This window comes from Misgurnus anguillicaudatus, chromosome 14, assembly GCF_027580225.2.
Source record: "Misgurnus anguillicaudatus chromosome 14, ASM2758022v2, whole genome shotgun sequence".
Classification (NCBI taxonomy): Eukaryota; Metazoa; Chordata; class Actinopteri; order Cypriniformes; family Cobitidae; genus Misgurnus; species Misgurnus anguillicaudatus.
This window is the reverse complement of record NC_073350.2, coordinates 29419687-29441110: the sequence shown is the minus strand read 5'-3', so window position 1 is coordinate 29441110 and position 21424 is coordinate 29419687. Positions and strand designations below refer to the sequence as shown.

The following is a 21424-nucleotide window of genomic DNA, read 5'->3' as shown; positions in this document are numbered from 1 at the left end:
AACAAGCCAAAGAACCCAGAAATAAGTTTTTATAAGCTGTCGAGCCGTAACCCAGTCTTTAAGGAGAATAAAGTGGATCGCCGACTATGTTTCACCCTAGTGGATGCAGTTCTACTAATAGAAGTACTATGAAAAGTTGCCTGTTTCCGTTTCTGTGTCTTTAGACGCTCCTTTTTTGGGGTCGACAGCTTATAAAAACTTATTTACAGATTAAACTTAAAAACAGAATAATACCTAAAAGCTGCTGTGTGACAAGGTGTACATCTAACACGCCAAAAAAAAACAAATACGTTTTTATAAGCTGTCGACTTCAAAAAACGAGCATTTAAAGACACAGAAATGGAAACAGGCAACTTTCATAGTACTACTATTAGTAAAACTGCGTCCACTAGGGGGAAACGTAGTCGGTGATCCACTTTATTCTCCGTAAATGCTGGGTTTTACAGCTCGACAGCTTATAAAAACTTATTTCTAAGTTCTTTGGCTTGTTAGCTGTACATATTTGTCACACAGCAGCTTTTAGGCATTATTCAGTTTTTTGTTATAAGCCAGAAATGACAAGGAGGCGGCTTCTCGCAATACAAAGTCAATGGAGATGGTTGGATTGCTTTCTCCCCCGGTACGCGTGGTTTTCAGGTTATGATGGTTGGATGGATGGTCTATGGTTGGATAGTGCAGATTACGGGGCGGAATTATCCCCTTCTGACAACACAAGGAGAGCCAAATTTCAATTACCTATTCTTTACATGCTTGCAAAGAATGGTTTACCAAAACTAAGTTACTGGGTTGATCTTTTTCACATTTTCTATGTTGATAGAAGCACTGGGGACCCAATTATAGCACTTAAAAATGGAAAAGTCAGATTTTCATGTTATGTTATCTTAAAAGATGCATACATATCAGGAAAGTGTTAAAGATGCATACTTATTTTTTTAGTTAGGTATTAAAGATGCATACTTAATTTAGCAGGTAAATGGTAAGGATGCACAACTAACTTTCGGAAATGTATATAAACCTCACCTCCCACCTTAATCATCTCGGATGCAAACATATTTTCATATACTACACTATACACTAAACTACTACACTATACTACTCATAAACTAAACTAAAGACTTAACTTATAAACATAACTAATCCCATGTGATCTTATCTGACTTCTATTTAGCATTGAAACATTAGTGGTATTACATTCTTGTGGTGTTCAACTTGACCTTGAATGTTTTATCTTAAAACCCGATTTCTTATTCAGCATTTTTGTTCATTTCCACTTTAATGATATGTACATTTTCTGAGATACTTTGGAGAGAAAGCATCTGCCACAAACATAAATGTAAATATAATCAGTCAAAAAGATTTTTATTATTTAATTGACTACTTATTCGGCTCTCAGTGATGATGTACTCACACTGTGAGCTCCATTTTCTAATAAGGAATATGGAAAATATGTATAGAGCATAGAAATGAGATCAGTTAACACCATTTATCATGATTACATGTGATAAAATTAACTTATGTGCGATAAGAGCCAAACAAAAACAGATAAACCAATTATCTCAAAATATCAGAACATACAAACATTTTCCACCTTCACCAACAACTAAACAGTGATTCAACATCTCCATCTACTGGTTCAGAACCATAAATTCCATACTGTCTATTAACATTACAATTCTGTAACAAACAACGATTAATGGGATATCATTTAAATAATTATCATAAGTCAGAAACCTTGAAGGCTGCACCTTATCCATGTTAAAGAACATTGTGAATTAAAATACCCTAATAAAATCCATCTTATGAGACCTTTCCTTGAGATTAAACCTTTAGAAAACATTACAGGTTACACTGCCAGACAAACAAACAAACTAAATATCAAATTGTAATTCAATGAATTCACCCTATTCAAATTGAAGCACTTTACCTTCAGCAGGGAATTAAAGTTTAATGGCTATGTAATGCAAAGTAGTGTTGAATTCTGCATACTGAGTCCCGAACCCACAACTCAAACTACTAGTAATAGCTACCAATATCCATCCATTTTCTATATCGCTTATAGGGATGCATAACAGTTAATCGTGACTAATCTATACCAGAATAAAAGTTTTTGTTTACATCATATATGTGTGTGAATAATTTAATAATTTTATCATTTGTATAGATAAATGCACACACATGCATGTATATATTTAAGAAATGTTTACATGTGTATATACATTTGTATATTTATGTATAGTTTATATAAATAAATATATCTTAAAATTATACATAGATGTGTGCATATTTATATACATAAATATTATACACAGTTTGCACACATATATTATGTAAACAAAAACTTTTATTTTGCTATAGATTAATCGCAATTAATCGTTATGCATCCGCTTATCTTGGGGTCACAATGAGTGGCAAATCTAGCATATCCTGGACATGTGGTCCGTCTTTCACACAGAGACAAACACATACACAGTCTTACTCACACCAATGGGCAGTTTAGGATCTCTAATTTACCTTTAGACACCTATATCTAAAGCGACTTACAGTACCATGATGCTATGACACTAATAATATTGTTATTACAAGCATCACACTGTACCAGTTACTCTACAAAAAAGCTGACATATGAAAGTAGTGCTAGATAGAGGACGTAGTCTGGGTATTCAGTGTGCACTTAAAAAAATATTCATTCTGCGTCCGATGACACCGTCTATACTCAACCAACAAGCATTAAGAAACAGGGACATACTACATTAATGCCAATTAATGGATGATGAATAATGTGCCAACAGTATCTAACCTTTACTATTATAAACATCAACCAGCAAGGCCGTATTTGCAAAATAAATTAAAAAATAAAAGGTTACTAGAGATGCACCAATTAAATTTTTCCACCAATACCGATATCCGATTATTCAGACTGATATCTGCCGATATCGGCCTGACGTCTGAACCCAACATTGGACTTAAATTTATTGCATTTTCCTGTTTTCTTTTGATTGACAGGGTTGTCATGACTTTTTGCTGTTTTTAATACTATTGGCTAGTAGTGAAAAATTGCTTTGCACGACAGATAACCGATTATTGGCCGATATATCGGTGCATCTCTAGTTGTTACAGCTGAAAATGAACAACAATTGTGTCCTGGGCAGCAATTATGTAATCAGTTATCATTTATTAAAACAAACAATATAATATATGTTTTATTAAGTATTTAAATACATGCATTTTACAGAAATATTGTAGTGATGCTGTAATAAAGTAATATCAAAGTGCCTTACAAGCATAACAAAAGGGGTCCCATTTAGGGTCCTTAAAAATGTTCTCACCTTCTTTGGATCATCATAGAAGATCCCAATGGGTGACAGATTAGGCCCAATACTGCAGCTCTCTTTAAACAGTGATCCGCAGTCCTTATAAGATCCCACTTTATATTTGTAGGCTATTGTGATGCCCCTGATTGGGGACAACCCTGTCCTTATGTGGATTTCAGTGGTCAGTCCAGAGTATAAAATATAACATACTGCTATTAGAAAAAGTGCTAGGATGAAGATGCCAATGAGACTCAAGATGTCAAATTTCCACATGGCAGGTGCTTTACTAGGTTAAAGTGCAAAACAATACCCCAAAAAAATGGTTTTGTCCGGAATAACAGCTTCCGCTGGTTTATTCATTTAGCAAACCATAAGGGCTACAAGAGGTTTGATGAACTGCATGAGGTAAACGTAAAACGGACTGAGTGGATTTCGGACAAATCACAACTTTCGAGCCTGAGGATGCTGCGCAGAATTTCACATTCACAGCCGCAGATTCATTTCCCTAAACGCCTCATGTTAAGCTGAAGCTTCCTTGTTCCTGGACCGAACCATTCGCTGGTTATAGGGGTGAGCGACTAAATAAAAATTTCGAAATTTTATTCACTTAACGAAATTGAACCCATTGTTTATTTTTTTATTATTATTATTTGTTTCATTTACGTGTATGATATTTACGTTAACCACGGAGATTTTCGATTAAGGGAATGGCACGTCTATGACGAAGGGGTTGTTTACATAGTTAAGCGGCGAACAAAATGCGCATCTATATCAGTAACTTGTGCAATTTAGATAAGGTTTTTATTAGCTTTTTAATTGTTTTTAATTACACTTTTGTTGTGTTTCATGTTTTCCAAAAATAAATACATAAATCAACCACTCACATACACACTGAAGACAAAAAGCTGATTAAAACATCATACAAAATAGGCATAGAATCAGGAACTTTTTACTCAGTAAACTCAGTAAAGTTTTTTATTGTCTTATAATTTTTTATTACATTTTTGGTGCGTTTCATGTTATCAAAAAAAAAAACACTTTTAATAGGTAAAGCACAGCAAAAATGCGCATAAAAGCAGACATCAGTAAATCTTGCAGCTTTAAATGGGATTTCTATTCGTTTTAAATTATTAAACTTTTAAATATCACATTTTATTATTAACCATTAAAAGCAGAGTAAAAGTTGACATAAGTTAGAGGTCATCATGCAATACCACTACTTGTCAAAGGGTGGCAGTGTTTACATATTTTTCAAATTAAGTTTTCAAAATAAACATGTGTATTGACAGATTCCGTAAAACTAACTACGTTTCATAAAAAATAAACACTATATTAAATTAAAGTTGCCTAAGTTTCATCGATGCAGCTGCATTTCTGTAACTGGGCTTCAGATCTAACTTAGTCCCCACCCACAACAATATGCACTTCCTTGATTTAACGTTATTTAAAATGCGCCTCCCCTGCGCTTCAAGGTTCACGCTTTTGTTGATAAGACGTTTCCTCTGTCGAGCTGCTTCATAAACTGCGTAGGTAACGATAAGCATGGCAGGAGCCGCCAAGAGGTTTTACGACCTTTCCGCTAAACTTTTGTCAGGAGAGCTGCTGAATTTCGCCTCTCTGAGGGGAAAGGTTGTGCTCATTGAGAATGTAGCGTCGCTTTGAGGTACAACAGTCAGGGATTACACCCAGATGAACGAGCTGAACACCCGCTTTGGGAATCAAGGGCTCGTGGTACTGGGTGCTCCCTGCAACCAGTTTGGACATCAGGTAAAAAGACTTAAGCATGTCTTATTTTATCCTTGTCTTTGCAGTCTGTGCTTTTTCGTCTTTGTGTGTGTGTTTGTGCGCGCGAGCGTGCGTGCGCAGATATCAGGCTAACTTACTTTATTTGGTGGTTTGTATTGCAGAACCAATTGCTTAACTTGATGGCCCTCAGTGGCACAGATATTTCTCAATTCACATTAATTTCACAATTTTATACAATAATTATTTTGTGGTGCCATCACAATAGCCAATTATTTTTATTAAAATGGCATTGAACTTGTTAACTGCTTTATTTAATATATTTTCTATCTTTTTTGTTGCTTAACAGGAGAATTGCAAGAATGAAGAAATCCTTCTATCTCTGAAATATGTCCGACCTGGAAATGGCTTCGAGCCCAATTTCCAACTTCTGGAGAAGATGGATGTGAACGGCGAGAATGCCCATCCTCTGTTCGTGTTCCTCAAAGAGAAGCTGCCCCAACCCAGCGATGACCCTGTGTCCCTGATGACCGATCCCAAATCCATCATCTGGAGTCCTGTGTCCAGGAATGACATCTCCTGGAACTTTGAAAAGTTCCTCGTTGGTCCAGATGGAGAGCCGTTCAAGCGCTACAGCCGAAGGTTCCTCACTAGTGACATTGAAGGAGACATCAAAGACCTTCTCAAGAGAGCGAATTAAAATGTGGCTATCAGCCATGCGTGTTGTGGACACACAAGATAGAAATTAACAGCTGCCGTCCAACGTCTATCTGTTTAGCCGCAGTATCTGAGATAAAGAAGTTTTTGGGTTTAGGCTAGACTGTGCAGATACAGTTATAGTGCGACTTTTTTTTTTTAAATGTTTACTTGATGAAGATACTTCCTTAAATCTCTGAGGGATGTTTCTGATGTATTTGTAAACGTTTATCATAATAGTGGCACTGTATCCGTCACCTGCACGGATCTGGTTTTGTCTTACAACTTAATCATTATTAAAAAAAATTACATTTCAAAAACCTGTCCATGCTGGTTCCTCATTTCACAGTTTTTAACACCGATAAACTGAAGTGATTCATGCGACAAACCCACAACTTTCTGTATTTATTCACTTCCACATTTTTTCTTGTTTATTTGATTTCATTTTAACTCACCACCCAGATGATGCAATATAGTTTCACATGGCACATTAATATACTTTAGTATAACAAGTGCCATCAGTGTTTTTGACACCATTGCTTAACACATGTTTTTATTAATTTAGGTTCTAGATCAACTTCTTCATCAAGAAGACAGAATAATACCGTAATAAAAAATTAACAGGTTGAGGAATAAAACATGCTAACTTATGCATTACTAAGCATCTCTATATTGTGAGAAAATGTATTCTGCAACTAAATAAAACTAGTTTTGGCAGAAAGTGAAATACTACATACAGCAGTGAGCTCAAAGATTATGCCGTGACAGCATGACAAAGCAATACAAGTGTTGTTGCCTTAGGTCTTCCCTGTGCATTGGGATCTCATTGTGCGCTGTCAAATATAGGCCTGAACTTGTTCGTTTTTTTAAATATATTAACTCCAGCAGTTATGTTTTGTTATAGTAGATAATGCTAATACCCAAAATAACTCAAGGATAGTCATACAAGGCTATGCTTGTTTTTTCTGTGCAAATGAAACGAATATCAAGGTTGACCAAACATTAAAAACACTGTTGTAGGATAGATCCTTTTGTGTTGATTCCTTAAGAAATCATACAGTTTTAGAATAAAATACATATACTGTAGGCTGTATGTTTTTGTTTTTATATTAGAAAAAATGGATTAAATATGTAAATAATCTTTTAAATAAAAGATAATCCAGTTGCCTCCCAACAGAAGATCCTTGAGAACATTCAAACTATGGTGATAACTGTAACACATGCTCCATGCAACTAACATCACAGTCGGCAGTGACATCATAATCCCGCTCAATCTCCAGGATTGTGTCCAGTAAGAAGGAAAAGTCATCTCTACTTTCATGAACCAAGTGGTCTGTACTTTCCTCTTCCACAACACCATATTTACATTCTCGGTTATTTCCTGGTCCAGAAGAGGAGTCTGGGTTTTGAATCTGGGTTGATCTGCTGCAGACGCGGTTCAGCTCGTTTTCAAACTCCAGCTTTGCCACAAGATTCTCCAAGATCTGCTTGTCTTACATGGAAGAGAAAAAAAAACATTAATCCATCACTTTTCCTGATATTGTTTTAATGATAAGGAAAATAGGCCTCAAGGACACTGACCGAGAAACTCGCACATATCTTGCAGAATTGTTGAGAGTCTGCTGCAGTGAACGTCTTCATTCCTATAAAAAAGGCTTATTTTATGCAGAATTTTTATTTTTATCCAAAGCAACTTCAAGCAAGTACATAATTTAAGGGTATACAGTTTATCTGGGATTCGAACCCACCAACTAAATGCTCTACCAATTGAGCTACAGTGATACTATTACATGATAAAACAGCAATATGCACACCTAAAACTCATCCAGTGTACTTGTTTTGTCTGGTGTTCAAATACATACGTGTCATCTTGAGAAACTGTAAGAAGAGTGCTTGTTCGATGGCCAGGACTCTCCTCAGCGGCCCGATCCAAAGCTCCAGCCAGACATCTTCTGGACTGTCTCAGTCTGGACTGTCTCAGTTTGGTTGCCATTGATTTGCTGGGTGCTATTGGTTGGAAACATATTGTTTATTCTGTATGTTTACCATTGATGAAAGTTTGTGAAAAGACATCTGAGACCTGTCAGTACCAACATACGTTTTTAAAAAAGTTGCCGTCTGTAACTTCTTCTGCTTTGAGTAATAATAACTGAAGAACTAAAGAAGAAAGGTCACACAAATGTAAACAAACGGATACTCCTAAAAACACCCTTATGTAAGTCATTTACTTCGTTATATTAGAATATTAAATACTGAGTCAATCTCGTCCAGCTCGTCCGTTATGAAATCTCGCGATCTGTTATTGTCTGTTAATGACGCGTGCATAAGAATGTTATTTTCTGCTTTATGTTCTACCGTTTTTCGTATGATTTCCAAAGAATTCAAAAAATTACTTTTTTAAAGAAAATGTTTCCAGATATGTTCCTTTTGTGATGCTAAAAAATAACCCATGTCTCATTTTTTTCTGGGAATGCACATATAAGGATTTCCGTATCTTTGTGTGTTTTTCTTGTTATATTATTTAGGTTTTTTTTATTATTATTTAGTTGTCTTAATTTTGACAGTCGTGTAAAGAATCAGTATTTTTTGATAAACTTATTTATTTTACCTGGTATATTTTTTACACAAATGTAAATTTCAAGGCGCTAAGCTATATTTTCCTGTTTTTTTTTTTTTTGTAAGGATCTTTTTCATTCAAAAATTAATTTTCAAATTTTGTGATTTCAATTGTTTTTGTGTGTTGTCGAAAATACAAAAAATATTTTTCGTATGCCATACATTCTTATTCATAAAATAATTAGAGCAAAAAAGTATTACTATCATCTCCTCAGTTTGAACTGTGACCAAAGTACTTTTTGAAAAGTCACCGCACTCGGTGGCCATATTTGCAACTTCTACGGGCAGCTATTTTATTTATACAAGACCAAATATCTTCATAATCACACAATAAGGGTACAGATAAACGTTGTATTTCCAAACAACAATTAAATCTAACACCAACTGTAGCATAAAGTTTTATTTCATAAGTTTAAGTTTCGCAAAAAAAAACTATTTAGGTTGGTCCAGCTGCCACGCATGCGCGCCCAAGTATGACTATGCAAGTACGTCACTCACGACTTTTTATACAGAGTCGCTCCCACAGAGATTCATCGTACTTTAGCCTTTTAAACAGAACTTTCTCTGTTTGAGGGACTTTCTCAAGCGTTGCACATTCTCCAAATAATAGTAAGACAACTGCGGCGTCTTTTTAAAATGTATAGTCTTTGATTGTTGCAGGTGTCATGAGCAATCCAGTCCCCCCGGGCGGTTCTGCCCCCCTGGGACCCCAATTGGTACCTAGCAGTAATGCCTGGTCAAAAACTTGTCATCGCGATATCTTGATGCTAATGGCTAATCGAAGCTGCGTTAGTGGTGTAGCAAGCTAGGTACTTTTTACAAAATAGAAGCATACAAAATATTTTTTTAAATAAAAGCTTACAACAATAATATAATTAATGAACTAATATTCATGTTGCAAACACGTGAGCAGCTTTGTGTCATCCTCTGCTTTACAAAAACAATACTTTTATTTTTGTAAATATTAACATACCTTACGGTTTTTTTATAACAAAAGTGTAGTAATCATTGCTTATACATTATAATTTAAAAGTGTTATTCAACTATGTAGTAATCATGTACATGTACATGTAAAATTATGAGATATATTTTATAGCTGTATGCTAAGCTGGTACGTCACGTTAAGCTAATTAAAAAAAATCTAAGAACGAGATTTGGTAGATCTCACCACCTAGAGCATCAGTTATATACTACTATAGTAAACGGATAATTTAAAATACACCAATTGTAATTTTAACAACATTCTAACGATATAAATCATCACGAAATTTTGAAGGAATTGTAATAAGGCGCTACAAAGGCTACCCATGAGGAGTTTTTTCAGCCAATGGAATTACGCGGGGTCCTAGGGGGGCAGAATTGCTCGGGGGGACTGGATTGCTCACGACACCTGTCCCAAGAGGGGGCGCCCTTACATCCAGATTCCAGCGGCTAATGCTAACCAGCTCACCATGGCCGGACAGGAGGATCCAGTGCAAAGGGAAATTCACCAAGATTGGGCGAACCGTGAATATATCGAAGTGATCACCAGCAGCATTAAGAAAATCGCCGATTTTCTTAACTCTTTCGGTGAGATGAAGACGCTACGGCGCGTCGGTTAATTTTAGTCGATTTATTACGCCATTTCTTCATGCTAACATGCTAATCGGGAGCAGTGGGTGTGTTGGCAGCCACATATATAATCTATACGTAGATTAATCTAGGTTATTTTGCTCTTTAGTGTTGCAGTTTAGGACAGTATAACATCCAAAAAAGCATGCATGTGATTCAATCAACATACAGTTACGTTATCCGGAAATACAGGGCGTTGGGCTGGACCCGAGCTGTCCTCAGTTTCCTCTTTTCTAACTTTATAAACGATAATATTGAGTTTGATTTGGCGATTTCGGTTATTTTTATACCAAATGTGTTTGTTTCATAGCTATGTAAACATTTAAAGTGTGTGCTTGTGGTCAAAAAGCCAAACAAACTGCAATAATCCATACAACGTTGGTTTGTTTTGATAATCCACCCCTTGTTACATTGCCAGCCCGTCTATGTAGATGTATATAGTTGACTTTATATGAATGACTTGATCATTTTTTGGAGAGTTTATTTTATTGTTTTACTACTGGCCCTTTTTTGTCATATTAAATTGTGATTTTCTTTACCCAACAACTGACCACTGAAATAATATATGTATATTGTAAAATCAAATCACTAAATGTGAATTTGTTTTTTCTTTCGATATGTCCTGCAGGTCCCGTTTAGCCACATTGAATGAGAAGCTGACGGCTCTGGAGAGGCGGATCGAATACATTGAAGCCCGGGTATGTTTGTGTATTTAAATGCAATTTTAATCTTGAATTATTTGGATTTCTTATTTGCTTTTCTCTTTATCTTCTAAGGTCACAAAAGGGGAAACCTTGACCTAAACATCTCTCTGGATCTATACCAGATCATGATGACGGCTGTACACACTCACCTCTTGTCTTTATGGTTTACTTTAATTATTCAAACTAAATTTATTTCGGTTGGATGTTCTAGATCAGGTCATTTCTGTATGGGACCATTGTGTTGATGTCTATGCTGTAAACAGAAATTGGTTCATCCTCAATTTATGGCTGAGGTCATACAGTGTACTTCAATTCTTTAATCCATCAGACAAAAGTTACAGTCTTTGTGGTGTTTGTTCATGCAAACAGCTCTATGTATTGTATTTTTTTTCTGCAACATGCAAGCGTTTCTAAATAGTAATGCAAATGTAGACTGAAAATAACAGACATTATGCCTTGATATCTTTTTTTATTATTATTAACATCATTTTTTGAGTTTTGTTTTGCCCTCTTGTGTTTTAACGGAGTTTAACATGTTTTAAGTACATTGCTGCCTTGCCTGCTGTACATTTTTCATGCAACAAACATCTACACATGAGAAATGACAGACAAGAGGTGGGAGTGAATGGAGAGCACTGAAGTGCCAATCAGACTGTTTTAAAATAATCACTGCTCCTCTCCTGTATGTACTTTTATGTTGCCCTAATGTGTTGTTATGGTAAAGTTTTGTGGTTAAATGTTAAATAAAAACTCTGTTAAATTAGTAATGTCTGACCCTTGCTATTCCTTATACAAATGAACATTGATTTGAACTATAATAGTTTAATAGTATAGTAGTTATTTGTAGTAAAATCACAATAACCACAAATTTACAATAGCTTTTTCCATGTTTAAGTGCTATAATTGGGTCTCTAGTGCTTCTATCAACCTAGAAAATGTGAGAAAGATCAACCCAGTAACTTAGTTTTGGTAAACCATTCTCTGCAAGCATGTGAAAAATAAGTCAATGTGCTGATCTCTGCACTAAATGGCAGTGCCTTGGTTGGATAGTGCAGATTAAGGGGCGTTATTATCCCCCTCTGACATCACAAGGGGAGACAAATTTCAATGACCTATTTTTTCACTGCTTGCAGAGAAAAGTTTACCAAAACCAAGTAACTGGGTTGTTCTTTATCACATTTTCTAGGTTGATAGAAGCACTGGAGACCCAATTATGCACATAAACATGGAAAAGTCAGATTTTCATGATATGTTCCCTTTAAATTATTTTTTATAAGGAACATACTTCGTTTTAGGAAGTGGGTGAAATATTACCGTACTGTATTCATAAATGTACAGTTTCAAATTGTAATCATTAATCAAAGCGAATCTGACTGCGTTCAGAATAAGCTATTGAGCTTTTATTTTGTAACCCCCTATATGTGCATTTCCGGTTTGCGTCGCGTAGCTCGCATGGACGCAGAAATAAGATAAACAACCTTTTGAAATGCTGCCCTTTTGCACATCCAAGACTTCAAGAAACTTACAAAAGACACAATGCGATCATACAGCCAGGATTTAAGTAAAGGACTCGAGAATGTTCCGGTTTTGATTGAGAACAGTGTTCCGCAGGAAGCTTTTGCTAACTTCCAGGTAAGTAAACCATATGACAATTGCCCATGGTTTTAAAAGTCTTTTTACATGTTGTGTTTATTTTCATTTTCACCGTCCAATTTGTTTTTCAAACATATAGAAAGTTGGTTTAATATAAGGATTTTTTCTGTTCATTTTAAATTTACATGTCGTAAATGGTGTTGCATACCGCCACTAGATGGCTGCACTCCCCTATAGTTTTACACTGTCAAGTCTTTTATGGCCATTATGCATAAGGAAACTTTTTCTTTACAGACTAAAAACAGAATATGATTCTGATACATTTACAGCTATGTAGGCTACACAAAATGTTACGTGTAAAGAAAAATCTAAATGGACAAGAATGACAAAAGGCAGCACTGACCAAAAGACACTAAAGTGACCAAGTGAATATAACAATGAAGTGTCATTTTTGGCAATATAAGTTTCCAGTATTAATATCGTTAGTACAGTTATTGATGACTGATTTTAAACCACTGGCCTGTCAATATTTTTTAGTATGTACCAGAGAATGTACAAGGACCAGGCTGCGACCTTGACCCGAGTGCGATCACGCTTCCAGGCTGCTCTTGTCGTGCCCAGTCATGCCTGCCCGACTCCTGTTCCTGTTTGAGGTTTGGCCAGACGTACGATAGAGCAGGACTTTTAAATCGACTTCGAGAAGAGGACGGCTACAGCAGACCTGTATTCGAGTGCAACGTCCTGTGTGCCTGCGGCGATTCATGTCAGAACCGTGTTGTTCAAAAGGGCATCGAAGTTCACCTGGGTGTCTTCAGCACCAAAGACAGGGGCTTGGGTGTGGAAACTCTAGAGCGCCTCCCGCGTGGCCATTTCGTATGCGAGTACGCAGGGGAAATAATCGGCCCCCACGAGGCACGTCGCAGGCAGCTCTCACAGACTCCCAAACATATGAACTACATTATAGCTGTTCAGGAGCACAGCGGTGGAGACAGGGTCACCCAGACGTTTGTAGACCCAGTGACTGTTGGGAATGTAGGCAGGTTCATCAACCACTCCTGCCAGCCCAATCTGGTCATGGTGCCTGTACGTGTGCACTCAATGTTACCCAGACTCGCTTTATTTACGAACCGAGAGATAGAGCAATACGAAGAACTGACCTTTGACTATTCAGGAGGGCTAAATGGCAACACAAAAATGTCCAATGAGACTCAAAGTGATGTCAAAGTGCTACAGAGAAAAGCATGTCATTGTAAAGCACCCAATTGTTCAGGCTTTTTACCATTAGATATTTCAGTTCTTCATTAAAAGAATCTTTAAACTGCTTGTCAATATGTTGAATGTTATATAAAGTATCTTACACCGTAACCATTTCATTTAGATCCGTCTACATTTGTCACTGGACCTGTAGCCCACAGGGTAATAAGCAATTAAAAAGCACCCGTGGGACTTTTAATATAGTAACTGCTGTTAGTCTCCTGCCACACATGACGTGCGAGTGACCCACATCATCCAAACGTCACCCTTAAATCTGCCCCCCTCATCTACATCTGCCCCATTTTCACTCCAGCCCCACTTTCATCTTCACAATATTAATATCTACATCTGGGTTAATTAGCACAGAGACCAGAAACCAGAGCAAAGCGCAAGGCATGCTGGGAAGAGACAGATGGATTCCATCTTTCTTTGTCGGTTTCTCCATATGCATCAGGTTAAACTGCCACTGGACATTTCAGTTTCCTGTTCATTGTGGAAATTTTAGTCGGTAAATAAATCCTGCAAGAGCTTTATCATAACGGTATTATTAACTTATTATGTAAGTTGCTGTTTTAATTTATGTTGTCTTTCTATAGCTCAACTGGTAAAGCTTTGCACAAACAATGTTGAAATCATAGTTTTGATTTCCAGAGAGACACATTAATTTATTAAATGTTACCTTAACCCTAAGTCACACACAAACACACACGGACACACACACTTACGTTCAGTGGCATTTTGTAAAAACAGACATTTCAAAATGCAAAGTACTACTATTTGAAAGAATGTTTATTTTTAATGTCCTTTCTAATGTTTATATAAACATAAATTCACAAAATGTATCCCTAAAGTAGTGATGTTGAGCAGTTGGCCACATCCAGTAAAATGAATGAGTCTCTATGGGCATCTGCTGGTCGAAATGATTCATTTCCTTAATTGTAATTTTTTTATGTTTTTTTCCCCAAAACACAGCATTATGTATAGATGGAAAGTAAACCAAAAAAAGATATTTGTATCATTAAATATATATATATTTTTTGTAATCACTCTTTAAATTTCTGGTGTTATTTTTACCCCCGCGGAACTATAACGTTTACAGGAAAATCGGGGCTTATGAGGGTTAAATATATGCCAAATGGTTAAAAATGTATATGTTTACATTTGGTACCAATATGTATCTTTGAGGTATACTATATATATATATATATATATATATATATATATATATATATATATATATATATATATACTTTTACTTATATAAATACTTTTTATTACTTTTTTAGGCTGGATTTACATTGATTCCCAATTTGTTCTGATTTGTTGCATGTATCCGATTTTTGCCGACCCACTTACATCATCTTTTAAAGGCGAATCGTATCCGATATCAGCATTTACACTAAACACTTGGCAAAACAATTCAAGGTAGACATACTGCCTAAACCAGAGCAAGTAAAATGTTGCGATATGCAATGGATGCAGACAAAATGATTATATAAGATTATAGAGCTTTACTTCTGTAACAAGACATAAAACTTCAACATTACTACACTAAAATGAGCCATTGTCCTCCTTTGTGCTGCTAAAAAGAGTTACAGGATTGCAGGTGGAGTTAATGTCATTTGCCAGCATCGCATTTTCAATGACGCATGACACGTCTTGCCATGAGAATATCCGATCTGTCCACTTGATTCATTGATTTATTTTTATTTTACAGGTTTCCCACTGGTCCTTGAAATCCTTGAGAGTTAGTGAATCTGGGGGGGGGGGGGGTCAAGGCCCTGGGAAGTTTTTGAAAATATACATAGATACAGGTCATTGAAAGTTCATAAAAGTTCATAAAAATTCTAGACTTTTTAAGCACACATGCTAAACTGTTCGCTTTAAATTGTTATATCTTCTGTATCCGAATGTTTATTCATACCAAAATGCTTTTTTACATAATTGTGTTTGACGCATGAAAATGTCTCGGGTTACGTATGTAACTGTTGTTCCCTGAGAAGGAACGAGACGCTGCGTCTCCATTGCCATACTTCCTGTGTCCCTGTAACGCCGTCTTTGGCAATATTTCAGATAGCGATATACTTCCTGGCTCCCGCGTCACCCTGTCTTTGTCATTAAGCCTCACCATTGGTTGAATTTGATATACACATTCAAACGCACCTGTAGGCGTCCCCGAAGTGTCACCGCAGTGATGCAGCGCAAGTTCCCTCAAAAGGGAACTGTAACAATGTATCTTAAAATGTAACACGATGTAACCTTGCTCTCACTTGAAATGTGTCCCCACATTTAGTCCTTCAATTTGAGGGTATTGGACCTGGAAAATTCCTTGAAAGGTCCTTGAATTTGAAGTTAACTAAGGTGTGGGAACCCTGATTTGATATTTTTTTACTTTCATTTAAAATCAGATCTGTCCATAGCAGAGTCCGTGAATGCATGTGTCCGATTCAGATTTATTTCCACATATGAATGAGGCCTAAAACCGATCTGAAAATATCGGAAATCTTTGCACTTTTTTCTGATTACACATTCATGGGTCATATCCGATCTGTGGCACATAAGGGGAAAAATCATATTGAGTCACTTCAAACATGCAATGTAAATGCAGAATAATATGCACTCTTTGGTAACCATTTGTATCTTTGCGGTACTAATATGAACCCTTTAAGTCCAAAGGTTCATTTCACACTATTATTGTAGTATTGTTGTAGCTATGTTGATGTTTTCTTCAGCTCACATCACTGATAATGTGAGGACCATGGTAAACTCAGAATCCTGTGTTTGTCTCATGACTCATTGGGTTTGGCAAGTGAGTACATCTCTATGGCAACCGAATGTGTGATATCGACCGGACGGTGCGTGTAGGCTGTAGTGTTTAGCAACGGTTGTTAAAGAGTGAAGTCCGTCAGCTTTCCTCTCTTTAGAGAAACAGAAATACGGGCAGAGACATGAAGATCTCACTGGTGGCTCCAAAACTGTCATTTGTGGTGAGGTTTAGTTGTTGCTTCATTGAACAGGGTTCAAAGATGCTGAAAAGCGAAGATTCTGCAGAACATGGAGGATTTTTCTGAAGATAAGTGAATTGCTCAGTACAAACTAGAAACACAAACAACTATCACAAAACATAAACTATCATTGATTGTCCTGGTGCAGTATTAAGAAACAGTGTAAACTTTTGAAATGGGTTATTTTTTGAAATTCTGTTGTTTAAAACAAATCTTAGTTTTAGTTAAATTCCTCTTTTAACAAAATTTTCTGCATTTTTCAAATTCTGCAAGGTGTATGTAAACTTTTGATCGCAACTGTAGCTTTAGATGCTGAAATGGAATTAAGTAAGGAACAGTGGCGGCTCATGACTGCTCATCCGAGGGGTGCAAATTAAAAATAAGTGTCATGTGTGTTGCTTGCCTTTTCAAAATATGTGTTTGTTGCATCATATGAACCATGTGCATCACGTGTTTTGTCAAAATAAGTGCCTATTGCACACGCGTCAGAACCGTTTATGATAAAAAGAGACGCTCACGTTCACAAAATACACGCAAGACACTCCCTTAACAGTAAACTCTGATTTTGCATGAGATTATGCAAGTATCTGGCAAACGTGAGCGTCTCTTTTATCAAAAACCCGTCTACGCATCTACGGCAGGCACTTATTTTGACAAGGCACGTGATGCACACAGGATCTCACAAGAAATAAGGACCCACACACATGTCGGGCTACATGTTGTGACGAACTTCGCATTCAGCGCCCTCGAAAAAGGAAGTAGGCCTACCGACCGCCATGGGTAAGGAATAATTGACAACTGGTCATTTAATTATTTGAAAATAATGCACACCCAAGGTGGTAATGTGGTATGACGTGAAGCAGATAATTTAAAGGGGCAGAGTCAAGTATTTCACTAAAATAATCAACAACCATTGAACATTTGTCAGCCAAGCAGAATATAGCATTCAACAGCACCATGGTATAAGCGATAATAAATTATAATGTGCAATTTACATTTTTTGCAAGTATAAAAATTAGAAAACGCACTGAAAAAAATGATTCATTAAATTTACTAAATTTTTTTAAGGTAAGTGTTGCAATCAATTTATTTAAGCTACATTTAAACAAATAAATTAGAAAAGTAAAATAAAAAACTTTTGTTTAAATCTAGCTTAAATAAATTGATTGCAACCACTTACCTTCAAACAAAAATTTGTAAATTGTATGAATCATTTTTTCAGTATGCATTTCTGTTTGTAAGGTGGCCATTTTTTCTTTGGCCGCAGATCCTCTTGAGAAAGTAGGACAGTATTTTATTAAACAAGGTTGTCCCACAAGACTGCTGATGTTCAGTACAACTGATGTTAAAAACATGTTGGCTTATATATTTATATATAGAAACATCGTCAGGAGAATTTCACTGCAACATGGCAGAGAAAGAAAAAATGTTGTGGCCCAGATATTGATAGTGATACTGTATATATAGTATCCACTTCTGTGCTGTGTGTTCATATATAAAAAACTTCTTGGATGAAATTCATATTATTCATTTATTTCTTATACATGAATGTAACCTACCACACATTTGATGATTTCCATTGACTTCCATAATAGAAAAAAAGCATATATATGGAAGTCAATTGGAACCATAAGTAGTGTGGTTGCTATCATTTATCACAATATCTTTGCATTCCACAAAATAAAAAATCTTATACAGGTTTAAAACAATGAGGATGAGTGAATGATGGCAGAATTTGTATTTTTGGGTGAACTAGCCATTTAAGTTGATTTTAGACCTAACTGATCTAAGATTGATTAGTTATGAACATGTCAAAAAGATTGGATGTTTATGATCCAAGAAGAATAAATGGGATCCTGTCTGTAAAGTCATTTTTTTTAAAACCATCCTACATAACAAACATTCTTAGACCTTGATATCTTTAATATTGACTGAGTAGGTCATGTCAAAGATTGAAATCAATAAGTGAAATAAAATTTTGATGCTACTAATCTTATCATTAGATTATGAGACTTTAACCTGGATTTCACAGACAGGGTCACAAATATAATACATAAGAACAGAAAAAGCAAACAAAATTAAGCCAGATTGTTACACTGATCAAATTATCAAAGTTTGAAATAATCAAATCTATCTACAAGTAAAAAAAACATCTGTTCACTATTTTTTTCTCATTTTTAACCTAACATCCTCTGATTCTGTAAAAACACAGAAAGGCGAGTGGTTTCGGTTCATTAGTCATGCCTGTCCTCCACGCTACAATTACTGACAGTCAAATTGCACATTGCTTAACTGTGGCTTAATGAAGCTGCTCGACTTTAAGAGCTTGAACCTAAAGATTGGAGCTCCTGTCAACCGTAGTGAAATAAAAGTGACGTTGAACTCAGTTGTTTATGTTGCGTGAGAGCTCCTGGTGCAAGATTACAGGCAATTTTTCTGGAAGGGGAAATTGAGTGAATAAATGAATAATAATGTGAGACTAAAATGGATTGTGTCTTGTTTGAAGGTTTACATCTCAGCATAATATACAGATTTCTTATATTCACAGATACGAAGGCCCAGAATGGACAGAATTTAGATTTTGACAAGACCATGTATATTTTGAATTAGTAGTTTGTCTGGTATATACGTTTACTTGTTACCATGAGCAGTTGACATTGTGGTGTTTATTAGCAGTTTCAATAAAATTTAGAACCATATCATACTTGTATATAAAGACTAATTTACACAGACTACTGTAGCTTATCAATATCAATTCACTCTCATAAAGTAGTGAGGGTGCAAGCCACAAGACCCAATTAGCAATGCTGTCATTCGTATAATCAGACCATTTCCTTTGGGAAAACTAGAGCCATTATCACTGTATAATTGTCTTTTATTTTTAGTGAGGAAGAACTTTGTCCTGTAGAGTGGAACAGCAAAAGCAGCTGTGCTTACTGCAGGACACAGCTTTGATTCATGTGCATCTATCTGATTTATGTGCATTTGAATCATATCTTTCTATCGGAAGCATGTGCATACAATATCTGATTCCTGTGCATCTATCTGATTGATGTACATCTATCTGATTTATGTGCATCTGTCATCTATCTGATTTATGTGCATCAATCTTATTCATCCGCATCTATCTAATTCATGTACATTTATCTGATTAATGTGCCTATGTCTAAATCTTGTGCATCTATCTGATTTATGTGCATCAATCTGATTTATGTGCATCTGATTTATGTGCATCTACTATCTGAATCATGTGCATCTATCTGAATCTTGTGCATCTATTTGACTTATGTGCATCTGTCTGATTTATGTGCATCTGAATCATGTCCATCTATCTGAAGCATGTGCATCTACAGTATCTGATTCATGTGCATCCATCTGATCCATGTGCATCTATCTGATTCATGTGCATATGTCTGAATTTTGTGCATCTATCTAATTCATATACATCAATCTGAATCATATCTGAATCATGTGCATCTACAGTCATATGCATCAATCTGATTCATGTGCATCAATCTGATTGACGTACATCTATTTGACTTATGTGCATCTATCTGATTTATGTGCATCTATCTGAATCATGTCCATCTATCTGAAGCATGTGCATCTGATTTGTGTGGATCAATCTGAATCATGTGCATCAATCTGATTGGTGTGCATCTATCTGATTTATGTGGATAATATTCAAGTGCATCAATTTGACTTATGTGCATCTATCTGGTTTATGTGCATCTGATTCAAGTGCATCAATCTGATTCATGTGCATCTAATTAATTTGCATCTATATGATTCATGTGCATCTGATTCATATTGATCTATTTAATTCATGTGCATCTGATTTATGTGTATCTATCTGATTCATGTGCATCTATCTGAATCTTGTGCATCTATCTGATTCATGTGCATCCATCTGATTCATGTGCATCTGATTCATATTGATCTATATGATTCATGTGAATCTGGTTTATTTGTATCTATCTGAATCTTGTGCATCTGATTCATGTGCATCTATCTGAATCTTGTGCATCTCTCTGATTCACGTGCATCCATCTGATTCATGTGCATCCATCTGATTCATATTGATCTATATGATTCATGTGAATCTGATTTATGTGTATCTATCTGAATCATGTCCATCTATCTGAAGCATGTGCATCTACAGTATCTGATTTATGTGCATCAATCTGATCCATGTGCATCAATCTGATCCATGTGCATCTCTCTGATTCATGTGCATATGTCTGAATTTTGTGCATCTATCTAATTCACATGCATCAATCTGAATCATGTGCATATACAGTCATGTGCATCAATCTGATTCATGTGCATCTATCTGATTGATGTACACCTATCTGATTCATATGTATCTTTCTTATTGATGTACATCTATCTGATTTATGTGCATCTATTTGAATCATGCGCATCAATCTGATTGGTGTGCATCTATTTGATTTTTGTGGATCATATTCAAGTGCATCAATTTGACTCATGTGCATCTATCTAGTTTATGTGCATCTGATTCAAGTGCATCAATCTGATTCATGCGCATCTGATTAATTTGCATCTATATGATTCATGTGCATCTGATTCATATTGATCTATTTGATTCATGTGCATCTGATTTATGTGTATCTATCTGATTCATGTGCATCTATCTGAATCTTGTGCATCTATCTGATTCATGTGCATCCATCTGATTCAAGTGCATCCATCTGATTCATGTGCATCTGATTCATATTGATCTATATGATTCATGTGAATGTGGTTTATGTGTATCTGATTTATGTGTATCTATCTGAATTTTGTGCATCTGATTCATGTGCATCTATCTGAATCTTGTGCATCTATCTGATTCATGTACATCCATCTGATTCATGTGCATTCATCTGAT

The 21424-nt window shown here is 35.8% G+C and overlaps 5 protein-coding genes and 1 long non-coding RNA gene across 7 annotated transcripts in view; 3 read left to right on the top strand and 3 right to left on the bottom strand.

Moving 5' to 3' along the window:
* tex264b (testis expressed 264, ER-phagy receptor b) overlaps window positions 1-4013 on the bottom strand; it is a 58243-nt gene extending 54230 nt beyond the window's left edge. The window contains exon 1 of the mRNA XM_073876208.1: window positions 3327-4013. Within this exon, the coding sequence (XP_073732309.1) occupies window positions 3327-3584 (258 nt within the window). The 5' untranslated portion in view covers window positions 3585-4013. The remainder of the gene's footprint in view (window positions 1-3326) is intronic.
* Window positions 4014-4766: 753 nt separating this feature from the next.
* On the top strand, window positions 4767-6070 carry gpx1a (glutathione peroxidase 1a). The gene is made up of 2 exons (XM_055183688.2): window positions 4767-5078; window positions 5404-6070. The coding sequence occupies exons 1-2, from the start codon at window positions 4854-4856 to the stop codon at window positions 5752-5754; spliced, it is 576 nt and encodes a 191-aa protein (XP_055039663.2). The 5' UTR covers window positions 4767-4853; the 3' UTR covers window positions 5755-6070.
* Window positions 6071-6841: 771 nt separating this feature from the next.
* LOC129427303 (uncharacterized) lies at window positions 6842-7715 on the bottom strand. Its single transcript, XM_073876210.1, has 3 exons — window positions 7613-7715; window positions 7332-7393; window positions 6842-7242 (listed from the first exon to the last, which is right to left on the bottom strand). The coding sequence occupies exons 2-3, from the start codon at window positions 7345-7347 to the stop codon at window positions 6950-6952; spliced, it is 309 nt and encodes a 102-aa protein (XP_073732311.1). The 5' UTR covers window positions 7348-7393; window positions 7613-7715; the 3' UTR covers window positions 6842-6949.
* Window positions 7716-8210, bottom strand: LOC141369494 (uncharacterized). The gene is made up of 3 exons (XR_012373259.1): window positions 8004-8210; window positions 7849-7907; window positions 7716-7757 (listed from the first exon to the last, which is right to left on the bottom strand). It is a non-coding gene; the product is annotated as an uncharacterized lncRNA (long non-coding RNA).
* Window positions 8211-9760: 1550 nt separating this feature from the next.
* brk1 (BRICK1 subunit of SCAR/WAVE actin nucleating complex) lies at window positions 9761-11444 on the top strand. 2 transcript variants are annotated; one of them, XM_073876207.1, is made up of 3 exons: window positions 9761-9927; window positions 10585-10675; window positions 10754-11444. In XM_073876207.1, the coding sequence occupies exons 1-3, from the start codon at window positions 9818-9820 to the stop codon at window positions 10778-10780; spliced, it is 228 nt and encodes a 75-aa protein (XP_073732308.1). In that variant the 5' UTR covers window positions 9761-9817; the 3' UTR covers window positions 10781-11444. The 2 variants fall into 2 exon arrangements, with proteins under 2 accessions (XP_073732308.1, XP_055040802.1); XM_055184827.2 differs by having other exon boundaries at window positions 9761-9935; window positions 10593-10675.
* A 643-nt stretch (window positions 11445-12087) lies between these two features.
* setmar (SET domain and mariner transposase fusion gene) lies at window positions 12088-13595 on the top strand. Its single transcript, XM_055185070.2, has 2 exons — window positions 12088-12313; window positions 12812-13595. Exons 1-2 carry the CDS (start codon window positions 12218-12220, stop codon window positions 13577-13579), a joined length of 864 nt encoding a protein of 287 aa, XP_055041045.2. The 5' UTR covers window positions 12088-12217; the 3' UTR covers window positions 13580-13595.
* The last annotated feature ends 7829 nt before the right edge of the window (window positions 13596-21424 follow it).

Bases quoted from the DNA above. Each gene is read 5' to 3' on its own strand.
- brk1 (XM_073876207.1), top strand. From the start codon at position 9,818: ATGGCCGGACAGGAGGATCCAGTGCAAAGGGAAATTCACCAAGATTGG. The intron at 9,928-10,584 runs CTCTTTCGGTGA...TGAATTTGTTTT, and splicing joins AAAATCGCCGATTTTCTTAA to TTCTTTCGATATGTCCTGCA. The intron at 10,676-10,753 runs GTATGTTTGTGT...TTATCTTCTAAG, and splicing joins TCGAATACATTGAAGCCCGG to GTCACAAAAGGGGAAACCTT.
- setmar (XM_055185070.2), top strand. From the start codon at position 12,218: ATGCGATCATACAGCCAGGATTTAAGTAAAGGACTCGAGAATGTTCCG. The intron at 12,314-12,811 runs GTAAGTAAACCA...AATATTTTTTAG, and splicing joins AAGCTTTTGCTAACTTCCAG to TATGTACCAGAGAATGTACA.